Here is a 21,076-nt window from a genome sequence, read left to right as displayed (position 1 = left end):
TTTAGGCTTTGGCATGAACTGGCATTTGTTGATGTAGCCACAATTTAATTGCATTTCATTGCGAGTCGCATAGATGAATTGAATCTTGCGCCGCGCATGCGGTCGATGGAACTTAGCAATCAATTGTTAAATGTTGATACAAATTTGTGCAAATAATGGAATGAGGGACGAGTACAGTGGCTGCGATTGTTCGTGCTATCTTAGTTTTTGAGATATCACTCTAAAATTTTTCGCACTTCACTTTCTCCTCAAAAAGCTTTTCGTTTGTTGGAGCCGCGCTTTTAATGGGTGATCCATGTAGGGATACTTTTTCAGTAACCTTTTTTGACAGATCTCGCAAAAGTCCTGTCAAGCTGTCATATTATTTTTTGAGCCAAATTTTGTTTAGCGATGAGGCCCCTTTCTGGCTCAATGGGTTTGTAAACAAGATAAATTGCCGATTTTGGTACGAAAAGTAACCTGAATAGATTCAAGAGCTGTCATTTCATCCAGAAAAACCAACGATTTGGAGTGGCTTGTGAGTCTGTAGAAACATCCGTCTATATTTCTTCAAAAATGATGCCGCTGAGAACGTAACCATCAATGGCGACCCTTATCGCGCCATGATAACCGACTATTTAATGACGAAAATTGAAGCTCGTGATCTCGGCGACATTTGGTTTCAACAAGACGGCGCCATTAATGGATTTATTGAGAGAACACTTTGGTGAGCAGATAATGTCACATTTGGGGCAGGTCGATTGGTCACTAAGATCGTGTGATAACACACCATTAGACTTATACTTGTGGGAATATGTTTAAGACTAAAGTCTATGCGGACAATCCCCGTTCGATTTAGACCTCGGAGCAAATCATCACGTGTGTCATTCGCCAGGGACCAGTCGGAATGCCCAACGAGTCATCGAAAATTGGACTCAACGGATGAACCTTCTGATACTTAGTCGCGACCTACTTTTTAAAGAGATAATCCTCAAAAACTAAATACCAAACAATGTTCTTTCGAATGATAATAAACATTCCCCATTAAATTTGAAGTTTCTGTATTTTTTCTTTAAAAAAATTAGGGAACCTCGAAATGGATCACCGTATATAAAAAAAAAAATCAAAAGCCTTTAATATACATATATATGAAATCTTATTAGATTAACTTTCCAATGTTTTCCCAATTTTTAATTCAAATATCATCGTTCACAAGTTTAGCTCCATATTAAGACACGAAATTCTCTCACATCCGAACTCTTTCTTAATAATTGCCATGTCATTGATTTCCAACTAAAAGTTCATACCCATTATTATCGTTTCATTACTCGCTGACTTTCACTGGACTACCATGTATGCGTTCGCAGAGCACCCATCGACGAGGGCAACGACAAGTCCGTTGTGCTCAAGGACCACTCGGTGACATCAGATGGCCTGGCCGTCGATTGGATTTACAATCACATCTATTTCACAGACACACACAAATGCACGCTCGAGTTGACCAACTTTGACGGCAACATGGGTAAGGTACTCATCGAAGACGGACTGGATATACCGCGCTCAATTGCACTGGATCCAATCGAGGGGTAAGTAAGCACGCACTAAGGCAAGATTGCCTGGAATGTGCGTGTGAAATGTTGAAACTCAGTGAAACTGTTGCAGTAACTAAATTCAGCTGCCAAAGTGTTGCAACAGCTTGTGGATATGAGCGATTTTCATTGCTTTGTTGTACACCTAAGCAACTCTTCGTTAACTGAAGCTTAAGTTCGTGGTGAAAATCATGAAATGACAGACATATATATAAGCAAGTGCAACGCGTAGATAAACTACACATACATATGTACATATAAATATCTTCATTTCTATTGCCGCATGCTCATTTCTATTCTTCTTATTTCCGCTCTGCTTTGTCTTTCGTGCTCGCAGTTGGATGTATTGGTCCGATTGGGGCGCCTCACCACGCATCGAACGCGCCGGCATGGACGGTTCACATCGCACCACCATCATCAACTACGATGTGAAGTGGCCAAACGGTATTACATTGGATCTGGTACGTAAGCGCATCTATTGGGTTGACGGCAAATTGAATATTATCGCGTCAGCGAATTATGATGGTTCGCAGCGTCGTCAGATCTTATACTCAACGGATTATCTGCGACACCCCTTCTCGATAACCACATTTGAGGATAGCATCTATTGGTCCGACTGGGATAAGCAGACCGTCTTCAAGGCGAATAAATTCAATGGCAAAGGAGTGGAGCCGGTAACCGCACTGCATCAGGTGAGTGCTTATAATCGTAATTTTAAAATGATAATGACAGGCAAGCGATAGAGCGCGGTTAGACCAAGGGAAATCGATTTCTGTATGTGCGTGTGTGTGTGTGTTAGACACGCATGGCAGTACATGTCTTCATTACGAGTATTGAATGTGTGAGATGTCATTTCCTTATTAAAATATAGCCCACGTTGGCTTGGAAAAACTACATATTTTAATTAAAACCTTAACTTAAAACTTGTACGAAGAAAAAAACTGAAAATTAGATTTTTGGCAGACATTTTTACAATAAAATTAAAATGTCAGTGCGTAAAATTTCATAAAAATCGTTTGAGTAGTTCTCGATAAATCTTGCCAACTGACTTCAAAATCACAGTTTCGAGAAAAACGCATTTAAAGACGACGCACTGACCCTAGCTAGCCTCGAGCGCACAAGTTTTCAGGATCATATCTCCGAAACTATTACTCGGATCAACGTGAAAATTTAGGATAATATTTTAGAGATATTGAGAATTTAATAACACAATAAAAAAGTCGATTTTTTGTAACCCGTTAAGCCATGTAACCCCTTGATGTCTCCAATTGACTCAAAACGGCTTCCCCAGAGCGGTTGTTTGAGTTGAGCCAGAAGTCACACGGAGCTAAGGCGAATACGGTGGTTGCGGTACGATATTGGTTGAAAATTGGCAAAAAACTCACGAAGAATCAATGCAGTATGCGACAGTGCATCATCGTATTGCAAAAACAAGATTTATCGGCCCAAGATTCCGATCTTTTTTAAGAATAGCCTCGCACAAACGACACATAACACTCAAATAGTATTCCTTCATGACAGTTCCTGTTGTCGGAAGGAATTCGGCGTGCAGCAAACATCAATAATCGAAGAAAACTGTCAACATAACCTTGATTTTGGCCTGCTTTGACGTGGTTTTCGCGGCTTCGGTTGACCTTTGCAACGATATTTGGCCGATTGATCATAAGTTTCCGGGTCGTAAGCAAAGATCTAAGACTCATAGCCGGTAATAATACTTTTCATGAGAAACGACTCATCTCGTCACGTCTCGTAGAATTTTAAGGGTCTCCTACTTTTCCTTTTGTATATTAGAGATTTCGTGGCAAACTTCTCATCACGTCTCGTAGACTTTTAAGGGTCTCTGACATTTCCTTTTGTATATTACAGACTTCGTGGCAAACTTGGTATACCCTGTTCGGGCTATAAATATAAATTTTTCCTACAGTTGGTATTACATTAAACTAGACAATCTAAATTTGATAGAATATATCAAAGCGTTAACTTCACATTTGCTTTCTCAAACTTATTCTACAAATTATATACAATTTAGCTTTCAATTCCCCTCACATTCATATGCATATCATATACTATATGTTCGTCAGCCACGTTTCACGCTATACCCTCTAGCACCTAGCCAGCAGGCAATCTTATCAAAAAATACTTGTCTATGCAATTCACACGTGTTCCACGAAAATTTCGCCATGAATTTTATTTTACATCTTTATGTTTTCTGCAATTTTTCTTAACTTACCTGGCAGCTGCCTGCCAAAATAACACGCATACAAACATAGACTTGTGCGTGTGTGTGTGTTCGCAGGTTGACCTACATTTTGCGCAGCGGGATAGTGTCACAATTTCTTGGTGAAAATGAAAAAATTGTGCGGCAACTAAAATAAATGTGCCATTGCCGGCGGCTGCCGAACAACAAACGAGCCAAAGCACCCACCACGAACACACACAGCACTACTGTGTATGTGCGAGTGCCGCCGGATTCAAAGTGAGCTAGCTTACGGTTGCCACTGAAAGCATGCCTGCAAGAAATACGACAAATTCGAAATGAGTGCACGATGAGTTGCAAAAAGATATGTGACTAGTGACTTTTTCATGTTTTTACTGTTTGAGCAGGTCCTACGAAGACCCAAAAAAATATTCGAAAAACCTCAAAAAAATTCTAATCGTAAAAAATCGTATAATTGGGTCATATCTTGCTGACAAAATACGAAAAAACTTTTTCGACTAACCATATATGAGACCTTTAGGAAATATATAATGAAAAATATTTAATTATGATCACTCTTTGGTTAAAAGGAGTAATAGTTTAGAAAAAATTGAAAGAAGAAGCGTCGCTCTTGAAAAACACTTTGAAATCAACTAAAAAGCAAGGCACAATGGCAAACGCATTTCCTTTTGGGCTTTACGCCTATACTCTTGCATATAGTAAATAGTTGTATATTTTTGAATCCAACTATTTCTGCAACTATTCTTTCGACTGCAAAATATTGCTACGAAATTTTTCATCCAAATCCAATTCAACTTATATTTAACCCTATAAATAATGATACCGCTACAATGAAGGCTAATGTGGGTGTATGTGGCAGGTGGTAAAAGTATAGGAACAACGCTGGCGTATGCGATTTTTCTCAGAAATGCCAAATAATATTAATTTGTGTCACCTGCAGGCTGGCACACGTGCTTTGCTGCATGTACTCACGCTGGTGAATAGTTGGTAGGTGCAAGAGGCGGAGGAAAATATTATGCATATTGAGTAAATTGCTATTATCATGAGAAATTGGTTGAACATAGTTACGAGTATTCACAATTTTTTTAATTTTTGAAAGTTGGCTTTGAATATTGTGCCGAAAAGTGATTACTGTGATCAAAAAATCGAAACACCATAGAAAAACTGCTCGACCAAGTAGCCAAAAAATCAGTTTTCTTTAGGTATTCAATTAAAATTGTTCCACGAGCATCCTTAAATACCGATGCCATAACCCTGCCTGCCTACTGTTGCCTTTTTACACGCTTTGGAGCGGTTTCATCATGCGCAGTCCACTCGGTTGGCTGTCGATTAGACTTAGGAGTGAAATAATGGATCCATGTTTCATCCAGTGTCACATATCGACGCAAAACCTCAAGTTTATTACGCTTGAACATTTTCAAATACCACACCGGATCATCAACTCGACTTGGTCAAGGTCAAAAGTTAGCTCACATGGCTCCCACTTTGCACAGAGCTGTCGAAAACCTAAATATTCCATATTTACGTTCAGTAGATATCTTTAGAGTGTCTGCTATCTCGAACGACTTTACTTTACTTTTATTTTTTCTGGACTTTTTTGATATTTTCACGGTAACAACGTTTTTTGGGCGAATACCACTATCAAATTTGCATACGCACCTCTTGAGAGTTATGGCCAGCTAAAAATCATATCAATTTAATTTTAGTTGCACCACCTATAATTCAGGTCGGAGACTTTTTAATTGAGTTATGGTTTAATATATTTAACTGTAAGTATATATATGTTGATTGTTACATGATATTGGCGTCAACAATGCGGTTAGTCGCTGAGCGACGTTCTCCCGTTGCTGCCTTAAATAAATAATTGATTAATGCATTTTTAATTTAATTGCAAAATTGGAGCAATCGATTAACAATTTGCTATTGTCCTTTCTCATTTTTCATACGACATTCGCCGGCTGACCGCAATCACCGAACGCAACACGACCACATATAATGTGCACCCGGCATAACCTTGACATATGAATACATATAATATATACCTGCGTGTGTGTATTCTTGTGAGTAGCTGCAACATCCGATGGTCGTACACGTCTATCATCCCTACCGCCAACCGGACGGCATCAATCACTGTCAAGCGGTGAATGGTCATTGCTCGCATTTATGCCTGCCAGCGCCGCGCATCAATGAACGCAGCCCGCGCATCTCCTGCGCCTGTCCCACCGGTCTCAAGCTGATGGAGGATCGGCTAATGTGTGTCGAAGATTGTAAGTACCCACGCATATATGTTTATATACATTTATTAACAGATTAATTCAACACTCGAATAATGTGATAAGTCACACTTTGCCATTAACGTTCGGCAAAGTTGGTTGTGTGTGTTTAATGTAGAAAGAGTTAAGTTTGTTAAGAAAATCGTCGCAAATTACCTATGTAATGTGGTGAAATTCCGCTAAAATTTTAAATCCAAATTATGTTCTTTCCGTAAAGTATTGACCTATTTTTATTTTGGTCAAAATATTAAAAATACACGTTAAAACTTCATCAGTAAATTTGAATTTTTATTTTTTATTTTCAAATTTCAATGAAATAAGTAACATTAAATTCAAGCAGAAAACCTAACACTGTATACTGTGTGAAAACAGTTTTTTAATGAACTTTGAAATTAGTAATAGATAACATATGTATATTCCTTATTCCTCATTCCCTTCACGTTTCTCTAGGCGATATTATTAAATTATCATTTATTTATTTAAGCTTAACTTGAACCTATGCATTATTTTATAATTATATTTATGTTATTTTAAGTATTTTACTGTTATTTACTGTTAATTTTCATTCTTTTCTTTTTTTGTGTTTTTATTTCTCTCCATCCCTGCCAACTGGGCGCATCAACACTTTTGTGTAATAATATTTAACAACGTTAAATTAAAAACAACTCTACGAAAACAACAAAAAAAATCCGCAATCTTGCTCTCAAATATCTCTGTACATATATCCTCAAACTAAATAGTAAATACAAAGTCAGCGTCGCAAGCGCGCCGCAAAAACTTGCCAAAGATGTCTAAATTCTCCACCGGTCGTATTTCCGCCAACAACAACAACAACAGTAACGACACTGCTCGACAAGCAACAACCGCTCCAAATAAGGAAGAGGGTATGATTACAAACAAACACTCACGCAAAAAAAAATATTCATACATAAAAACGAATGAAAATCATTGTAAAATTTCGTTTAGAAATTGGTTTGTCAGTTGTTGTTGTTAACCAAAAACATAATCTTCATCCAATCAGCACCAATTCCTACTCACGAACTATGCTCAGCGCTAGTATTGTGTTTTCATGTTTGTGTGTGTACTCTTATTTGTAATCGCTTAGACGATTCTGTTCTTTAACTCTGTTGTTCTGCTTCATTTTGTTTATTTTGATCCCTTTCCTTTAGCTTGTTATTAATTCATTAATTATAGCGGCTTGCTACTCGCAGTAATTTATTTGCTGTTACCTTTAGTTGTTCATATTCTTGTAGTATTTTATGTGATTTTCGTTTCTTCCTCATTTTCATTTGTCCTCCGTTTCATATTTTAGCTGCATTTACTTTGTTTTGGTTTTGGTCATCGTGGTATTGGTTTATAAAGTCAACTCACAGCATCAGTAGTTTATGTCATTTAACTTACTCAGAGTCATTATTTAACTTTTTATATTAAGAAAATCAGTTATTTAAAAGATTTTATTGCCATGCCATTTGTTTAATATTAATTACATTTTCGAGCCATTCAATTATATATGTATATTATATTAGAGTGTTATTTCCCAATTTTTTTATTTTTTGCAGATGCTCTCTGAAGTTTAATTTTTTGCCCTAAAAATTATTATCCACCGTAAATAATTAAATTTTTTTTTTTTCATTTTAAGCCGTACCTAACACATTTTACTTTTTTTTTATATATGACATGGGATTTTTTTATATTTGGCATTGAGGTAGTGAATATCGGACTTTGGAAAGGTTTATTCCAATACAAAATTTTCTGCTCTATAAAAATTGTCCAAATAATTTTTTTCGTAAAGACATTCCGTTAAAAGTTATACGCAGTTAAAATCAATTCATACATTCGCCTTATAAATTTTGTGTTACTCATACGACATGGTGTGCTTTACTGATATTCGTTATATTCATACAAATGCCTCGTGTATTTTGTTTCACTCATACGACATGGTGTACCTTATAAATATTCGGTATATAATATGCTTTATAATTTTGGGATTGCTCATACAACATGGTGTACCGTATGAATACTCAGTATATTCACACGAATGTGTTACAAACTTTTTGTTATTCTTACGACATGGTGACCTGTATAGGTGATTTTTAGCTGTGTATAACTTTTAGAGAAATGCTGTTATAGAAAAAAACACACTTTTTAGTGGAAAATTTTGTATACGAATACCCTGCTCTCAAATTTACTTTCTTTGGAGATAAAAAATGTAATGCAAAAGAACAAAGAGTTTCATGTTAAATATCTTCCATGAACGTGTTTTTCATTAGAAACTAAACATTCAAACCTCCACCATTATTTCCACATCTACCAAACACACATCAGAGATAACAAGCAAATCAAATCCGTATACCTGCAGCAAGGCAAAGAATTATTGCTTGATGACCCAAGCGCTGCAACCCTTTACCCGCCTCTATTACCAGCAATATTAGCATATTATTCATTGGTAAAACTCCCTTCCCTGCCAGCAGTTAAACCGTTATTTCACCTTCACACGTAGCCAAGCATCCTGCTGTGCCGTAGTAAATCAGTCAGCTGCCAGTCAAATGGTAACATGCTCGCTCCAACCGGCATACCTTGATGATGTAGTGCCACTAGAAATCACATGCGTGTGCATATATGTACATGTGTGCGAAAAGTTAAACTAACGTAGGAGCAAAGAGCGGTGAGAGATTTTGGCTGATACATTATGAGTGATGCGATTTGTTGTACAAATGATGGATCTATACTCTCAGCAGTTGTTGTTGATTTTGCTGCACGTGTAACGGTGCATGTTGCTTATTAATGATGGCTACTGCAGCAATTTTAGCAACTCGGCTAAACGAAGAGCAGTTATTTCTGTGGCAATTACCGAAATTTTCAAATTTTGCCACTTACAAAAGCCATTATGGTGAGCTGCTCTTAGTATTTTTAAAAGGGGAACAATTAGTAATTTTTACCACTTTTTTTGCTATATTTAACCCGTACAATATACAAGTAGAAATACAAAAAAAATTGAGGTTATATTAGGCAAAGTGGAAACCTCGCCATACTTGCTAATAGCACGACCATAAGCTAAAAACTTTTACAGTGGCCTATTATACCAACTCATCCTTACACAAATGCATTCATAAATATAATAACAACACCAGAGAGAGACCAAAAACAGTTCGCAGTTTGCTAAAATTCGTAGGGCGGTCGTGCAGCAGAGGACAATAACAAAAGTTTGGATTTCCAGCTCGAAATGACAGCTGTAAATCACAACAATCATAAAAATCAATCGCTCGAAATGAAAATGATAAACGAGCGAGAATGGGCAAAGCGAAATAATTAATGAGAGTTATGCTACATTACGCCTTGGCTACTAAAAGCCAAAAGGACGAAAGAGAAGTTAATGCGAGGATAATAAACGAACAAGGGCTGATAGAAAATAGGAAATTAAAAACAGCTGCATGAAATTGAAGCACAACGTAATGAACTCTTAGAGAGTCAATCAAAAACAGATATAATAATGATGATTGCAAAATAGTTCGTAGGAAATGAAATGTTGTTAAATAATGAAATAATGGAAAGTAGTTACGTTTGCATGTAATAAAAAAAAAACTTTCATAAAAATTACTCTAGTAGGAAAATGGCAGGGAATATTAAGGGCAAATGTGTTTTAAGTTCCCAAATATATTCTAAAATATAACACAGTTCTTTTCATAAATAGTATTTTTCATACTTAAATTCCACACAAACATATATATAATATCTTGTTGATATGCGTTTGAACATGAGGGCTGTGCATGTATATATATATATATATATATAGATATATCCTCATATTCATAAGCATATCAACAAGATTTCCGTTCTGCTTGACTATCGCTTTATTTATGCCACAATTGCTTGTCATGCTGACTCAATGTCAAATGTTGACGACGCCAAAGTGACGACATGTCGCGTCTCAATGTCGCCTCGGCAGAGACAGACTCCTTATTGCAATTCATAAATGAATTCACAGCAGCTTTCACCACAACAATTTAATTGGGTTACACTCAGCAATGAGGTTTATCTGAAAATATATTATAATAATTGACATGGCAGGCATGCAGAAATAAATCGAAGGGAAAATATGGAAAATTGGTATGTGAAAAGAAATTTCAGTTAAACCGTGTTAATAAGATTGAAATTATAAAGAAGGTCTAATAAAAGCGAAAGCATTATTTTTGGCATTCAATTGAACGACATACTCTTGAAGCGAATCCGAGCCGAAGACAGTATCCGGTAATAATGACTTAGTGCCAATTTCGAGCAATAAGGATGCATAAAAGCATACCAAACAAACTCCCTATGACTTGGAATAGCATAAAAGCATATCAAACCAATTTAATAAATAATTTGTTTTTTATCCTACAAAAGGTTTCAAATTAAAATTACAATTGAATATATGTCTTCTATATCAAAATTCCAAGAAGTCTTTCACATTAATTAAGGATAGTATATATACAATTTTCATAATACAGGGTGTACCAAAATGGACGCAAGATTTAAGTTTGTCGCCATTTTAGTTAAAACACCATTAGCCGTCTCAACAAATTTGTGATAGGTCCTAAGCGCTTTGGCCATCTATAAGAGTTATTGTTGTTGTAGCGGTAGTAAACATTATTGATGTAATTTCGAGGCATAATGCCGAGTTGACAGTTCTTGGCCGGTTAAAAATCCGAGGGCCGCTCCGGTTAATTAGACTCGACTGTCGTAGGTCTTATGTTGAGGTGAGGTCCTTCTTGGATCGACCTCTTCAGCTAACGTAATTTTAACTGACGAAGTTAACACTACTCCGACTGTATATTATATATATTTTCTATAAATTTAATAGCCAAAGGTATTACTATATATTATGTATATCATGTTAGAGTGTCCGTTATTTCCCAAGTTGATTAGTCTTTGCAGATGCATCCTGAAGTTTCAGTTTTTGTCCTAAAGACCATTATCCATCTCTTTTTCAACTTAATACCTTGCCTAAATAATTTTTCCTTTCCCTTGTATATTACATAGGATTTTTTTTATATTTTGCATTAAGGTAGGAAATATCGGGGCCTTGAAAAGGTAATATTCTACTACAAAATTTTCAGCTCTATAAAAATGATCTTGATAATATTTTCTATAAAATTATTCCTTTAAAGGTAATACGCAGGTAAAGTCATTCATATAACTTCCTTATAAATTTTGTGTTACTCATACGACATGGTGTACCTTATGAATATTGTATTCGGTATATTCATACCATCGACATCTAAATTTTGCGTTGCTCATACCAGATAGTGTATATGTAGTGGTATATGAATTGTTCGTTACTCATACGACATGGTGTACCGTGTAAATGTTACTCATACATCATGGTGACCAGTATAACTGATCTTTAACTGCGTATAACTTTTAGAGAAATGATTTTATAAAAAAATAAATAAATTTTTGTGTGAAAATTTTGTAAACGAAAATCGTGCTCTCAATGTCATAAGCTTACTTTCTTTGGAGATAAAAAGATAAAGGCAAAAGAACATATTGTGTGTAGAATTTTCGAACAGCGACCACATTTCTTTTTTTTGTTCTGTTGTGTAGCGCTCAATTTTCTCTAAGCGTCTAACAGTCAGCTGTCGATTTGTTGTTGTTTTTTTTTTGGTTTACATGTGTTCAATTTTCATAGGCATTCATTTTGAGCGACCCTTTATATTGATAAAAAACAGCTAATTTCCACTTGACGTTGAAACAGTCAACTTCGTCTTTCTACGCACAAAAGTCGGCTTTTCGACATTTTTGTTTATTACTACTTGTTGTGAGTTTTATTTTGATTTGCCAGCGCAAACAACAGCTACACGAAAGTTATACAAAATTAAGGTGACGAAACACTTTCGCAAAATGGCGCTCAAGTGGCATTAACAGCCATAACACTTTCATGTACGTAAGTGTATGTTGAAGTGTGCTTGTACGAGTGTACGCATATGTTTTGTGTGCGCACAGGTGTGCATGTATGAGTTGCTAAAGTGTTTGCCTGTTTGTACAAGAAAAATGTTATGTGTGTGCGTAATAATTTAGAGTGCAACAGCAACTCAAGTAAATGAAATTCAAACAGAAAAAGGCTGCTGAAATCAACTCGAGATGAAAAGCGAAGCTAAACAACAATTTTGCCGGAAGTGCTGGCACACGAGTGTGAAGCAATACCGTTAAAAAGAAAATGTGCAGAAGTGTCAACTTAAGTTGAGAAGTGTTGTCGACTTTCAAGACGTTTAACGTCTTACTCCGCGCAATATGTTTGAGCATATATGTGTTATTCCATGCAATTGTATGTGTTTCTTGCACCAACATCCTGCCCTTCACGCTTTCAAGCTTTTCAAAGGCATTAGTGTGCAAGAAAAACGCACCTCCATGTGCTAACCAGCGCGTGACAGCACTTTTTCTGACACTTTCTGCTGTGTATTTTTAGACCACCCAGCGCCTGCTGTTATAAACCTTCTCAACAATGGACAATAACAACAGCATCGCTATAAGCAAAACAACAACTTAGCGGGGAAGCGTACGTACAAGGAAACACTTGAATTGTTGTGTGGTAAAAAAAGCATAAATGGCGTTTCTGAAATCTTTTTATTGACATTTTTTTTGCATACATACATGCTTGCTGTCAAACATATATGCATGTGTACTATTCAAATATATACTACACAATTATATGTATGCATGTCGTTGTGATCCGCTGATGAGAATATACCCACTTTCATTGTTTGTTTGCCTCAGTGATACGCCAAGTGGCAAGTAAACAAAGTCAAATGCGAATTTAATGCGATTTCTATTGCCGAAAACTGCTGACAAGGCATTTGCTGCCAAAATGTTGGAAAAGAAAACGCGCAGACGCGTGGGAAGGGCGTCAAAATAGATTTGGTAACATAGAATAGAAAAAACAAATATGCCAAGCGAAGAAGAAAAGTAAATAAATTTGAATAAAAAACAGACACTTAGCAAAGCAGCTTAGTGTGCAAGCAAATTGTCTGATTTCCTTAAATAAAATAACTTTCACTGTGTGTGTTTTTTTTACATAGAAAGCAGTGCTGTAGTTGGGCGTTGCACTTGTGTACTAACCGCAGTAGCGATGACGACAAAACGCGCTTTTCGTTAATGGTTTGCCTGTTACAGTGTGGAATGACAGCTGAAATCCAATTTGTTTGCGGTTCGGTGTCCAATAGGAAATCAGGAAATTCACTTGCACACACATTTAATAAAAAAAAATATAGCACGCTTGGAAAGGCTGCTAGCGGCTTTGATTGTTATAAATTATGACATAACAGTACCCGGAAATTGTTAATAAATATTTAATTATTCATAAATATTTGTTTTGTCGCCTTCAAAGTAATCCCCCACCAGATGTAATACACTTATGCCAACGATTTTTCCAGTTCTCGAAATTTTTTCCAGTTTAACGAATTTTGTTTTATCTCTTCGGTCGACTAAAAACGGGTTCCACGGAGCAACAGTTTCAGTTCGAGGAGTAAGAAAAAATCACACGGTGCTAAATCTGGTGAATGCGGTGGTTGATTGATAGTATTCATTGCGTTTTTGACTTTAAATTCGTTCACAATCGTGGCTCGATGCGATAGTGCATTATCTTAGTGTAAAATCCATGAATTGTTCTTCCACAAATTCGGCTGTTTTCGACGAATGCTCTCTCGCAACCACCTGAATACGGCCAACTAGATCGTCTTATTGACCATTCAACTCTCCGGAACAAAATTTGTTATGCACCAAACCACGAATATCGAAAAAACAATGAGCATCACCTTGATTTTTGAGCGGCTTGGTTTGGTTTTTTGGTTTTGGCTCGTTGTTTTCCCCTCGTTCTGATGATTGTTGACTTGTTCGCATGTCATACTCATAAATCCATGTCTCATCGGCAGTTATAATTTTCTCCATGTGTGGGGATCGGAAAAAGACTTCTTTACAGTACTCTTTTTGAAACAAAAAAAAATCAGCTTTTTCGGGACGAGTCGAGCAATAATGCTTTTCATACCCAAAATATCCACCAAAATCATTCAAACAAACAAACTGTCTAACATTTTTCTGACGGTTTTCCGGTACCACATCTTTCTTTTTTCTTAAAGTTTTCATAAGTTGAAAAGGTCGCAAGTCGTCCAGAGCAATACATGTCTTCAACGATCTATCGACCATTTTTGAAGGCCTTATACTACTTGTAGGCTTGTGTTTTTGATAAAACTGTATCACCGTTAGCCTTTTCGAACAATCGCAACGAGTTTTCATACGAAATTTGGTTAGAAATACTAAATTAAAGACCAATTTTTCGATCGATATTTTTATCCATTGTAAAAATCGCAACGGACTACCGAGATGTACCGACCAGCTGCTGTAAACAAACTGATTGACAGATCGCGCTCATATTTGGCATAGTAATTGAGTACAGTTCCATAAACTTAGCAGAATATACTTGTATTTTTTTGATATATCCTATATTCAACGAATTAAAATTACCATTTTCGGGTACCTTTTTGTCACAATGTATGTTCTTATTTCATTACGTATGCTCACTGCTGTAAAATACATCTACGTAGATATTTTTTATGTATTATTTACCTTATCAACCTATGTGCTTTCTCTTTCAATTCCAACCACTTCACGCCAGTCCCTTTGCGCTCAGTTTATTTTTAGCACTTTGTCGCTACAACTTCAAAACTTCAATTATTCTCAATCAAATATTTACAGTGTTTTTTAACGTATTTCCGAAGCTTAAGCGCCATTATGTCAGGCATTCAGTTCATTTCTTATCTATTCTCACATTATGTAAAATAATTCAACTGCGTACTTATATACAATTATCGAAAATGGCATAAATCGAAGTACGCTTAGGTAGGCTTTTGTTGGCAACCATAGCGAAAAATATAAATAACGTCGATTTCTGTAAAGAAAGCTAAAACAGCCTATCAGCTGGCGACTTAACTCGCTCTAATAAGCGAGGCCTACATATGTATGTACATTTCCGCTATAACCGTGTAAGCGGTGTCTCTACCAGTAAGGTAAAAGAAGTCTTACATTTCACGTATGCAAAATCGTTTTCTGTGTGTAAATAAGCGCTTTGTATATTTTTCTAAACAAATCTGCAACACTCGTTTTCGCTTTAGATTTTTAATTAATTTCAATTGCTACACTTTTTTCTCTAACAATCAACTTTGTATGCTGCGCAAGCCACTTGAAATACCTTCACTTTTCGGCGGTTTTCATTGCCTTTTGATCACGTGCTTTTAATTGCACAACTTACGGCATTCGCCCACTTGTGAGTGGAAATTTTCCAATTTGCGCGCTTTTCCTCAAAACAAAACTGTGCGCGGCCAGTTGAGGTATGCAAAAACAAAGCGAAAGTCGTCAAACGAACTAGACTGCAATTCATCAGGTGTGTTGCATGCGCATATGCGCTGGTGTGTGTGTTACGCAGCGTTTTAATTGCGCCAAACCGCGAGTTTCTCCTCTACCAAAGCCAGTTGACTGTTTTGTTATTTTTGTACTATTTTATATTCAGTTATATTCGCTGAAAAATATTACGCTAAATAACAATTTGTGAAGTGAATTTCTAATTATGCATATAATTACACACAAATATACAGTTATAATATTTGTGTGTAGTTGCTTTGCCGACGTTGCTCATACGCCATGGCGTGCCAGAAAAATAACTTTACTTAAATTAGCTAAAACGTGTTTTTAGTTGTGAGTACAATGTAAAATCGACTAACTTGGAAAACAACAACAATGGCAACAACAATTTGACGGGGGGAAAAATTAATTTGTTCTCGAGCATATTTATAAACTATGTAATTAATGTGGCGAGTGGAAATATTACAACTAATATAATTATATTATCAGATGTGTAGAGTGTTGCAGCTAATATTACACACAGTAAGTGAGTACTTCAATTGATGAAGGGTACACAAACCTTAGCTTTTCATTGACATTCTACATTACTAAAAGGGGTATTTTAGTCTAGACGGCTACATTTAGGCATTTTTCAAGCAAAGATGAAAACAATGGAAAACATTTTTTATATTTATAATAATATTTCTTTTTTAATATTTTTAAAAAATATAAAAAAATTATTTTTTAATTTATACAATTAAAAAAAATTAAAATTAAAAAAATATTTAAAAAAATTAAAAATTAATAAAAAAAATTCTAATTGTTGAACTACAGGCCGTCCATTTTTAATATCCAATTACAAAATAATTACAAAAAAAGTTTTAAAAAAATTAAAACAAAAATTAAAAAAAGAAATTAAAAAAAAAGTGGAGTGGGACTGCAAGACTAAGGCAGTTTCCGGTTGCCATGATTCCAACCCTTGTAGTAATCTAGAAAACAAAATTTAAATTCTCCATTAGTAAAGATGTCGCTATCGAATTGACTACATTCACAAAATGGCTTCGATTTGAAACAAAAACAAGAATTTTGTGCTTTTTTTTCTTTATTTCATATTTTTTTTAAATACTTAAAATTTTCCATAATCCAAGAAAGTTGCGAAAGAGAGACCTTTTTTGACTTTTCGAATTTTCTAAAAATACTTAAAATTAAAATTTTCCAAAATCAAAAACAATTTTTTTTTCTAACTTTTCACATTTTTTTTAAATAATTAAATTAAAATTTTCCTAAATTCGAAGTAGTTGTGCTAGAGAGGCCGTTTGCACTTTTTCAAATATACTTAAAATTAAAATTTCAAAATTCGAGGGAACTGCGAAAGAAATACAATTTTTAACTCTTCAAATTTTTAAAAACACTTAAAATTAAAACTTTCCAAAATTCGACGTAGTTACGAAAAGGAGATCTAAAAAGTTTCTTTATCACAACTATACCGATTTTTAGAAAATTTTAAGTATTTTAAAAAATTAATAAAATAATAATTAATAATTTTTATTTTTTTAATTTTTTTAAAAATACCTCAAATTAAGAGACCATTTTTAACTTTTCAAAATTTTTTAAAATACTTAAAATTTTCCAAAAATCGGGATAGTTGTGATAAAGAAACTTTTTAGATTTTTTAAATTCTTTAAAAGTACTTAAAATTACAGTTTTCCAAAATTTTTGGTAATTGTGATAGAGAGACCTTTTTTGACTTTTCAAATTTTTTAAAAATACTTAAAATTAAAATTTTCCAAAATCGGAGGCAGTCGCGGTAGTAAAACATATAACAAAGGTTTTTGTCAAATTTCAAAGGAATAGACTCGAGAAAAACGCGTTTACCGTTTCGTCGTCCGCTAAACCGATCCAGTTGCTAAGGCACTAAAACGGCTATAACTACGAAAATAATTTGAATTTTGAAAAATCCTTTTCGGAAGATATTTTTGAATATCTTGACTCTATGATTATCGAAAATTGTTTTTCAAATTTCTAGACTAAAATAAGTTTTATAATAAATAATAAGCTAAATAAGCACCAAAAACATGCCTACTGCGGGCTAAATGTAACAAGCAAGCAAACTTACAAGTGAAGCTAATAAAATTGTATTAAAAAATAATTATTTTTTATTTAAATTCTGCATCCCGTGGCACTGCTGCACGCCCCCAAAGTTTGCAAAAAGTCAAACTTGCAGCAACTAGAGGCATTCGTGTGTATATTCCACCAATATCCGGCATTTAATAAAATATGCAACATATGCCACGCGTGCAACATGCCGCCCAGCATATTTTCCAACGACGCCCCGCTGCCACACCTACTTTTCTGTTGCCATAAGTGAGGCAATTAAAATTATTTCGCATTGTACATTTGCATTTGTGATTTTCCGCCGCCAGTGTGTGTGTGTGCGCTACTGTTGCAAAGTTAATGAAATACACATGTACAAAAGTCAGCAACAACAAGCAAACATATGTTGCCGCAACTAAGTTAAATGTTCATCACTTACCATTGTGTGTGCGTGAAATGCGAATAAATGCCAAGTACATACATACATACAAGCATACAACGGCATATTTATGCAAATAAATGCATGCTGCTGGCACTTGCATATGGAAAGTCATACCCAGCTGCCGTACACACGTAGCTACAGAGAGGAGCACGTGTGTTTAGTTGTAGCCCAGGTATTTTGGCTTTAGAAATTCAAATTTTCATTATTTTTTTTTACCTTTTTGGCTGCCAGCTCCGCTTACTTAGTCAGGCTTGTTGTCTTTTCAAATATAAAATTACTTATTTGCACCATATATACTCATAGAAATATACATTACAACATATACATATATGCAATATATGTTGTAAATAAGTAATTTTATATGTCAAATGCCAACATGAACTAGTCAGTCACTAGTCCACCAGCGCGCAGTAATATAGTACACTGCTGGGTAGTAACTGCAAACTATTTTGTCTCACACACACTCACACAGTTACAAACGTTTTCCTTTGTCCTCACACACATGCTATTTTTGGTTTTCGCTCAACCGCCCGCCCCCCGCTTTGCAGTGGCGTGAAGGCGTATGCGTCAAATAACTTGTTGCTTTGAGCGCTCGCTTTCGTGACGCTTTGTTGCGGTTGCGATATATTTGCATATTTCAAATGAGTTGCATTAATTAATACTTGCCAAACTGTTCGCATGCAAATTCGCCAATTGTTCGTAGGTGGCAACCAAATTTGTTTCGTCAGTATTTCGCTTACGCAGTTTGCGAACTCAAAGAATTCACAGTTAAAAACAAAAAGTGACAGCATTCGTTTAACTGCTAATTAAGACTTCAAATACTTCCCACCGCAAGACGGCATATCGTAACTACTGCCCCGATCAAAGCAAATGAAAATGACTCACAAATGGATTCTGTTAATGAAGTTCTTAAACGTCACAGTTCCCACTATGACACCTTCGGCACTAATAATCCCTCAATCTATCGTCTCCTATCTGAACCATCACGTGCTTCTGTTTGCGATCTTTTGCCTTCGCATAGGAGATATTAGAGTGGGTTCCTAATAGAACAGTCTAGGGTCTAAACACCCGGAAATCCTCACTCACTTTGACTTCATACCGGATGACTTGAATCATGGAATTGTCAAACCGAACACCGGCGGCTCCTTCTATACCCATATACTGGCGTGGAAGCTGTGGGTGGAAAGAAGACGTTGAACGAGAGAGGTCTACTGTCGAGAACTCTCTTTCAACTACAGTTTCAGACTTTCTGACCATTGCACTGTCCTCCAGGCCGAGGTTGCAGCCATTAAGATAGCAATATAATAAATGCTCCGATGTGCAAACTCCTTCAGAGAAGTGACCATCCATCCATTCCAGATAGCAGAGCGGCAATACTAACCTTGAACTCATTAACAGTGAGTGCAGGGCTGGTCGAAGAGTGGCCAACTTTGCTATAAATAGCATCGAGTGATTTGTAATAAGACTGATATGGACGCCAGCTCACAGCGGAATCGCAGGAAACTGTAAAGCTGATGATCTAGCAAGAAAAATGCATCCTAGAACCACTGTCAATAGGATGGGAGCGGATCGATGCTTCCTAGCGGTCCTGGGAAGATTGTTTAACGCTGGACCACCGTCGGTACATGAGCTGTCACAAAAGCTTTTTGGACCAAAATCGATCGCAAAAGATCTAAAGATCTCTTTGCCTTAAATATGGCTAGCCTCTCTCTAATCATGATGCTTTGGCCATTGCCCTATTGGCGTCCACGCGGTAAGGCTGGGAATCCTAGCAGATGCCATCTGCACAAGCTGTGGGGAAAAATATGACGTGAAAACAACTCAATACTTCCTTCCAGACTGTCCCGCATTTGGGAGGTCAAGACCTTAACATTTTGGAGCACATACTTTCAGACATCCTACCGAGCTGACGGGAATGGAAATTAAACGAAATTTGTATTGGCACTTAAGTGTTTTGCTAATTTACAGTTCGAAAAGAGGAGTTCTTCTTATCCATGACATTATAAAGGGCTACATATAGTAGTCCACATGAGATTGTCGATCAGCCACCTAACCTAACCTGCCAGCTTCTACAATAGTCATTGTATAGTACATGTCTATCAATTAGACACTGACCTGTTAGCACTCTTACCAAAGTTCTTATGCCATTTCTTTTAAATTTTGATTGTCAACATGTGCGGATATGTTTCTTTCATGCCACATTTGCCTTCTATTTGAGCAACTCAAGGATTGACCTCAACGAAACTCACTTAGCTCAATTTTTAACATGTTCGTCGATTAAATATCTAAATGCAAGTGACCATACACATATATAAGTAGTACATTCCCTCTTTTTCAGAGTCCCATTGTAGGGTGGTGCCCGTTCTGGCAATTTCATCTGCTTCACAGTTGCCAGGAACATCACTATGCCCTTAAACCCATTGCAGTTTTATCTTTCACTGACTTTGACGAAGCCCTAGGTAAATTTAGTGATTTCAAAGCTGCTTGCTTATTCGTATATATAAATATATTCCTTGTTGTGAGTACATTCCTTGTCAGAACAACAAGATTTTCTTTGATTACTGTGTTCACCGCTTGGAAAACACTGGAAACCACTGAAGTGGTCTGTTAAACGGAAAGTGATTCGTGACACCACCTTGTACTCGATTACCAGGTTTTTATCCGCATTAGATGCTTATTTCTTCATCCTTCCTGTCCACATCACCTCTTTTCCACTCCACTCTGAAAGTGAAGAGGACCAAATTTAACTTCAGTTGTATAGGTTTTCGAAAATCTATCGTAGTGGTTAGAAACTGTAACTAAGCATCATACAATGTTCCTTATTACAGGCGACTAATTGAGAGGATTCTCTCAGTCTAAAATCTAGCTTTATTGCCAGTTGGTTAGAGAACAAGTCTTACTTTTAGTACCTGACTTGTCTTTATTCTAAGAGCTCCCACTGATCTTTGTATGCCTTCCAAACGCCTTTCATATGCCTTACCGCGTATTTCTTTCCCTTTACTGGCCACAAACATGACAAACTGCATATCGTAATCGGTCTAACAACTACTGTGTATAGCCAATGAGCTCCGAGGTATTTAAGCTTCGCCATTCTTTTCCAGGTGTTAAGTGC

The 21,076-nt window shown here is 36.1% G+C and overlaps 1 protein-coding gene across 11 annotated transcripts in view; it reads left to right on the top strand.

Moving 5' to 3' along the window:
* LOC120781839 (low-density lipoprotein receptor) overlaps window positions 1-21,076 on the top strand; it is a 398,201-nt gene that overhangs the window by 336,468 nt on the left and 40,657 nt on the right. For 10 of the 11 annotated variants that reach the window (XM_040114061.1, XM_040114064.1, XM_040114070.1 and 7 more), the window contains 4 exons: window positions 1,347-1,565; window positions 1,906-2,260; window positions 5,855-6,053; window positions 6,800-6,943. In XM_040114061.1, the coding sequence (XP_039969995.1) occupies window positions 1,347-1,565; window positions 1,906-2,260; window positions 5,855-6,053; window positions 6,800-6,943 (917 nt within the window). The remainder of the gene's footprint in view (window positions 1-1,346; window positions 1,566-1,905; window positions 2,261-5,854; window positions 6,054-6,799; window positions 6,944-21,076) is intronic. The other variant, XM_040114081.1, reaches the window with a different exon arrangement.

Source organism: Bactrocera tryoni, chromosome 1 (assembly GCF_016617805.1).
Source record: "Bactrocera tryoni isolate S06 chromosome 1, CSIRO_BtryS06_freeze2, whole genome shotgun sequence".
Taxonomy (NCBI): Eukaryota; Metazoa; Arthropoda; class Insecta; order Diptera; family Tephritidae; genus Bactrocera; species Bactrocera tryoni.
The sequence above is the reverse complement of the archived record's forward strand: the minus strand, read 5'-3'. Positions and strand labels throughout refer to the sequence as shown.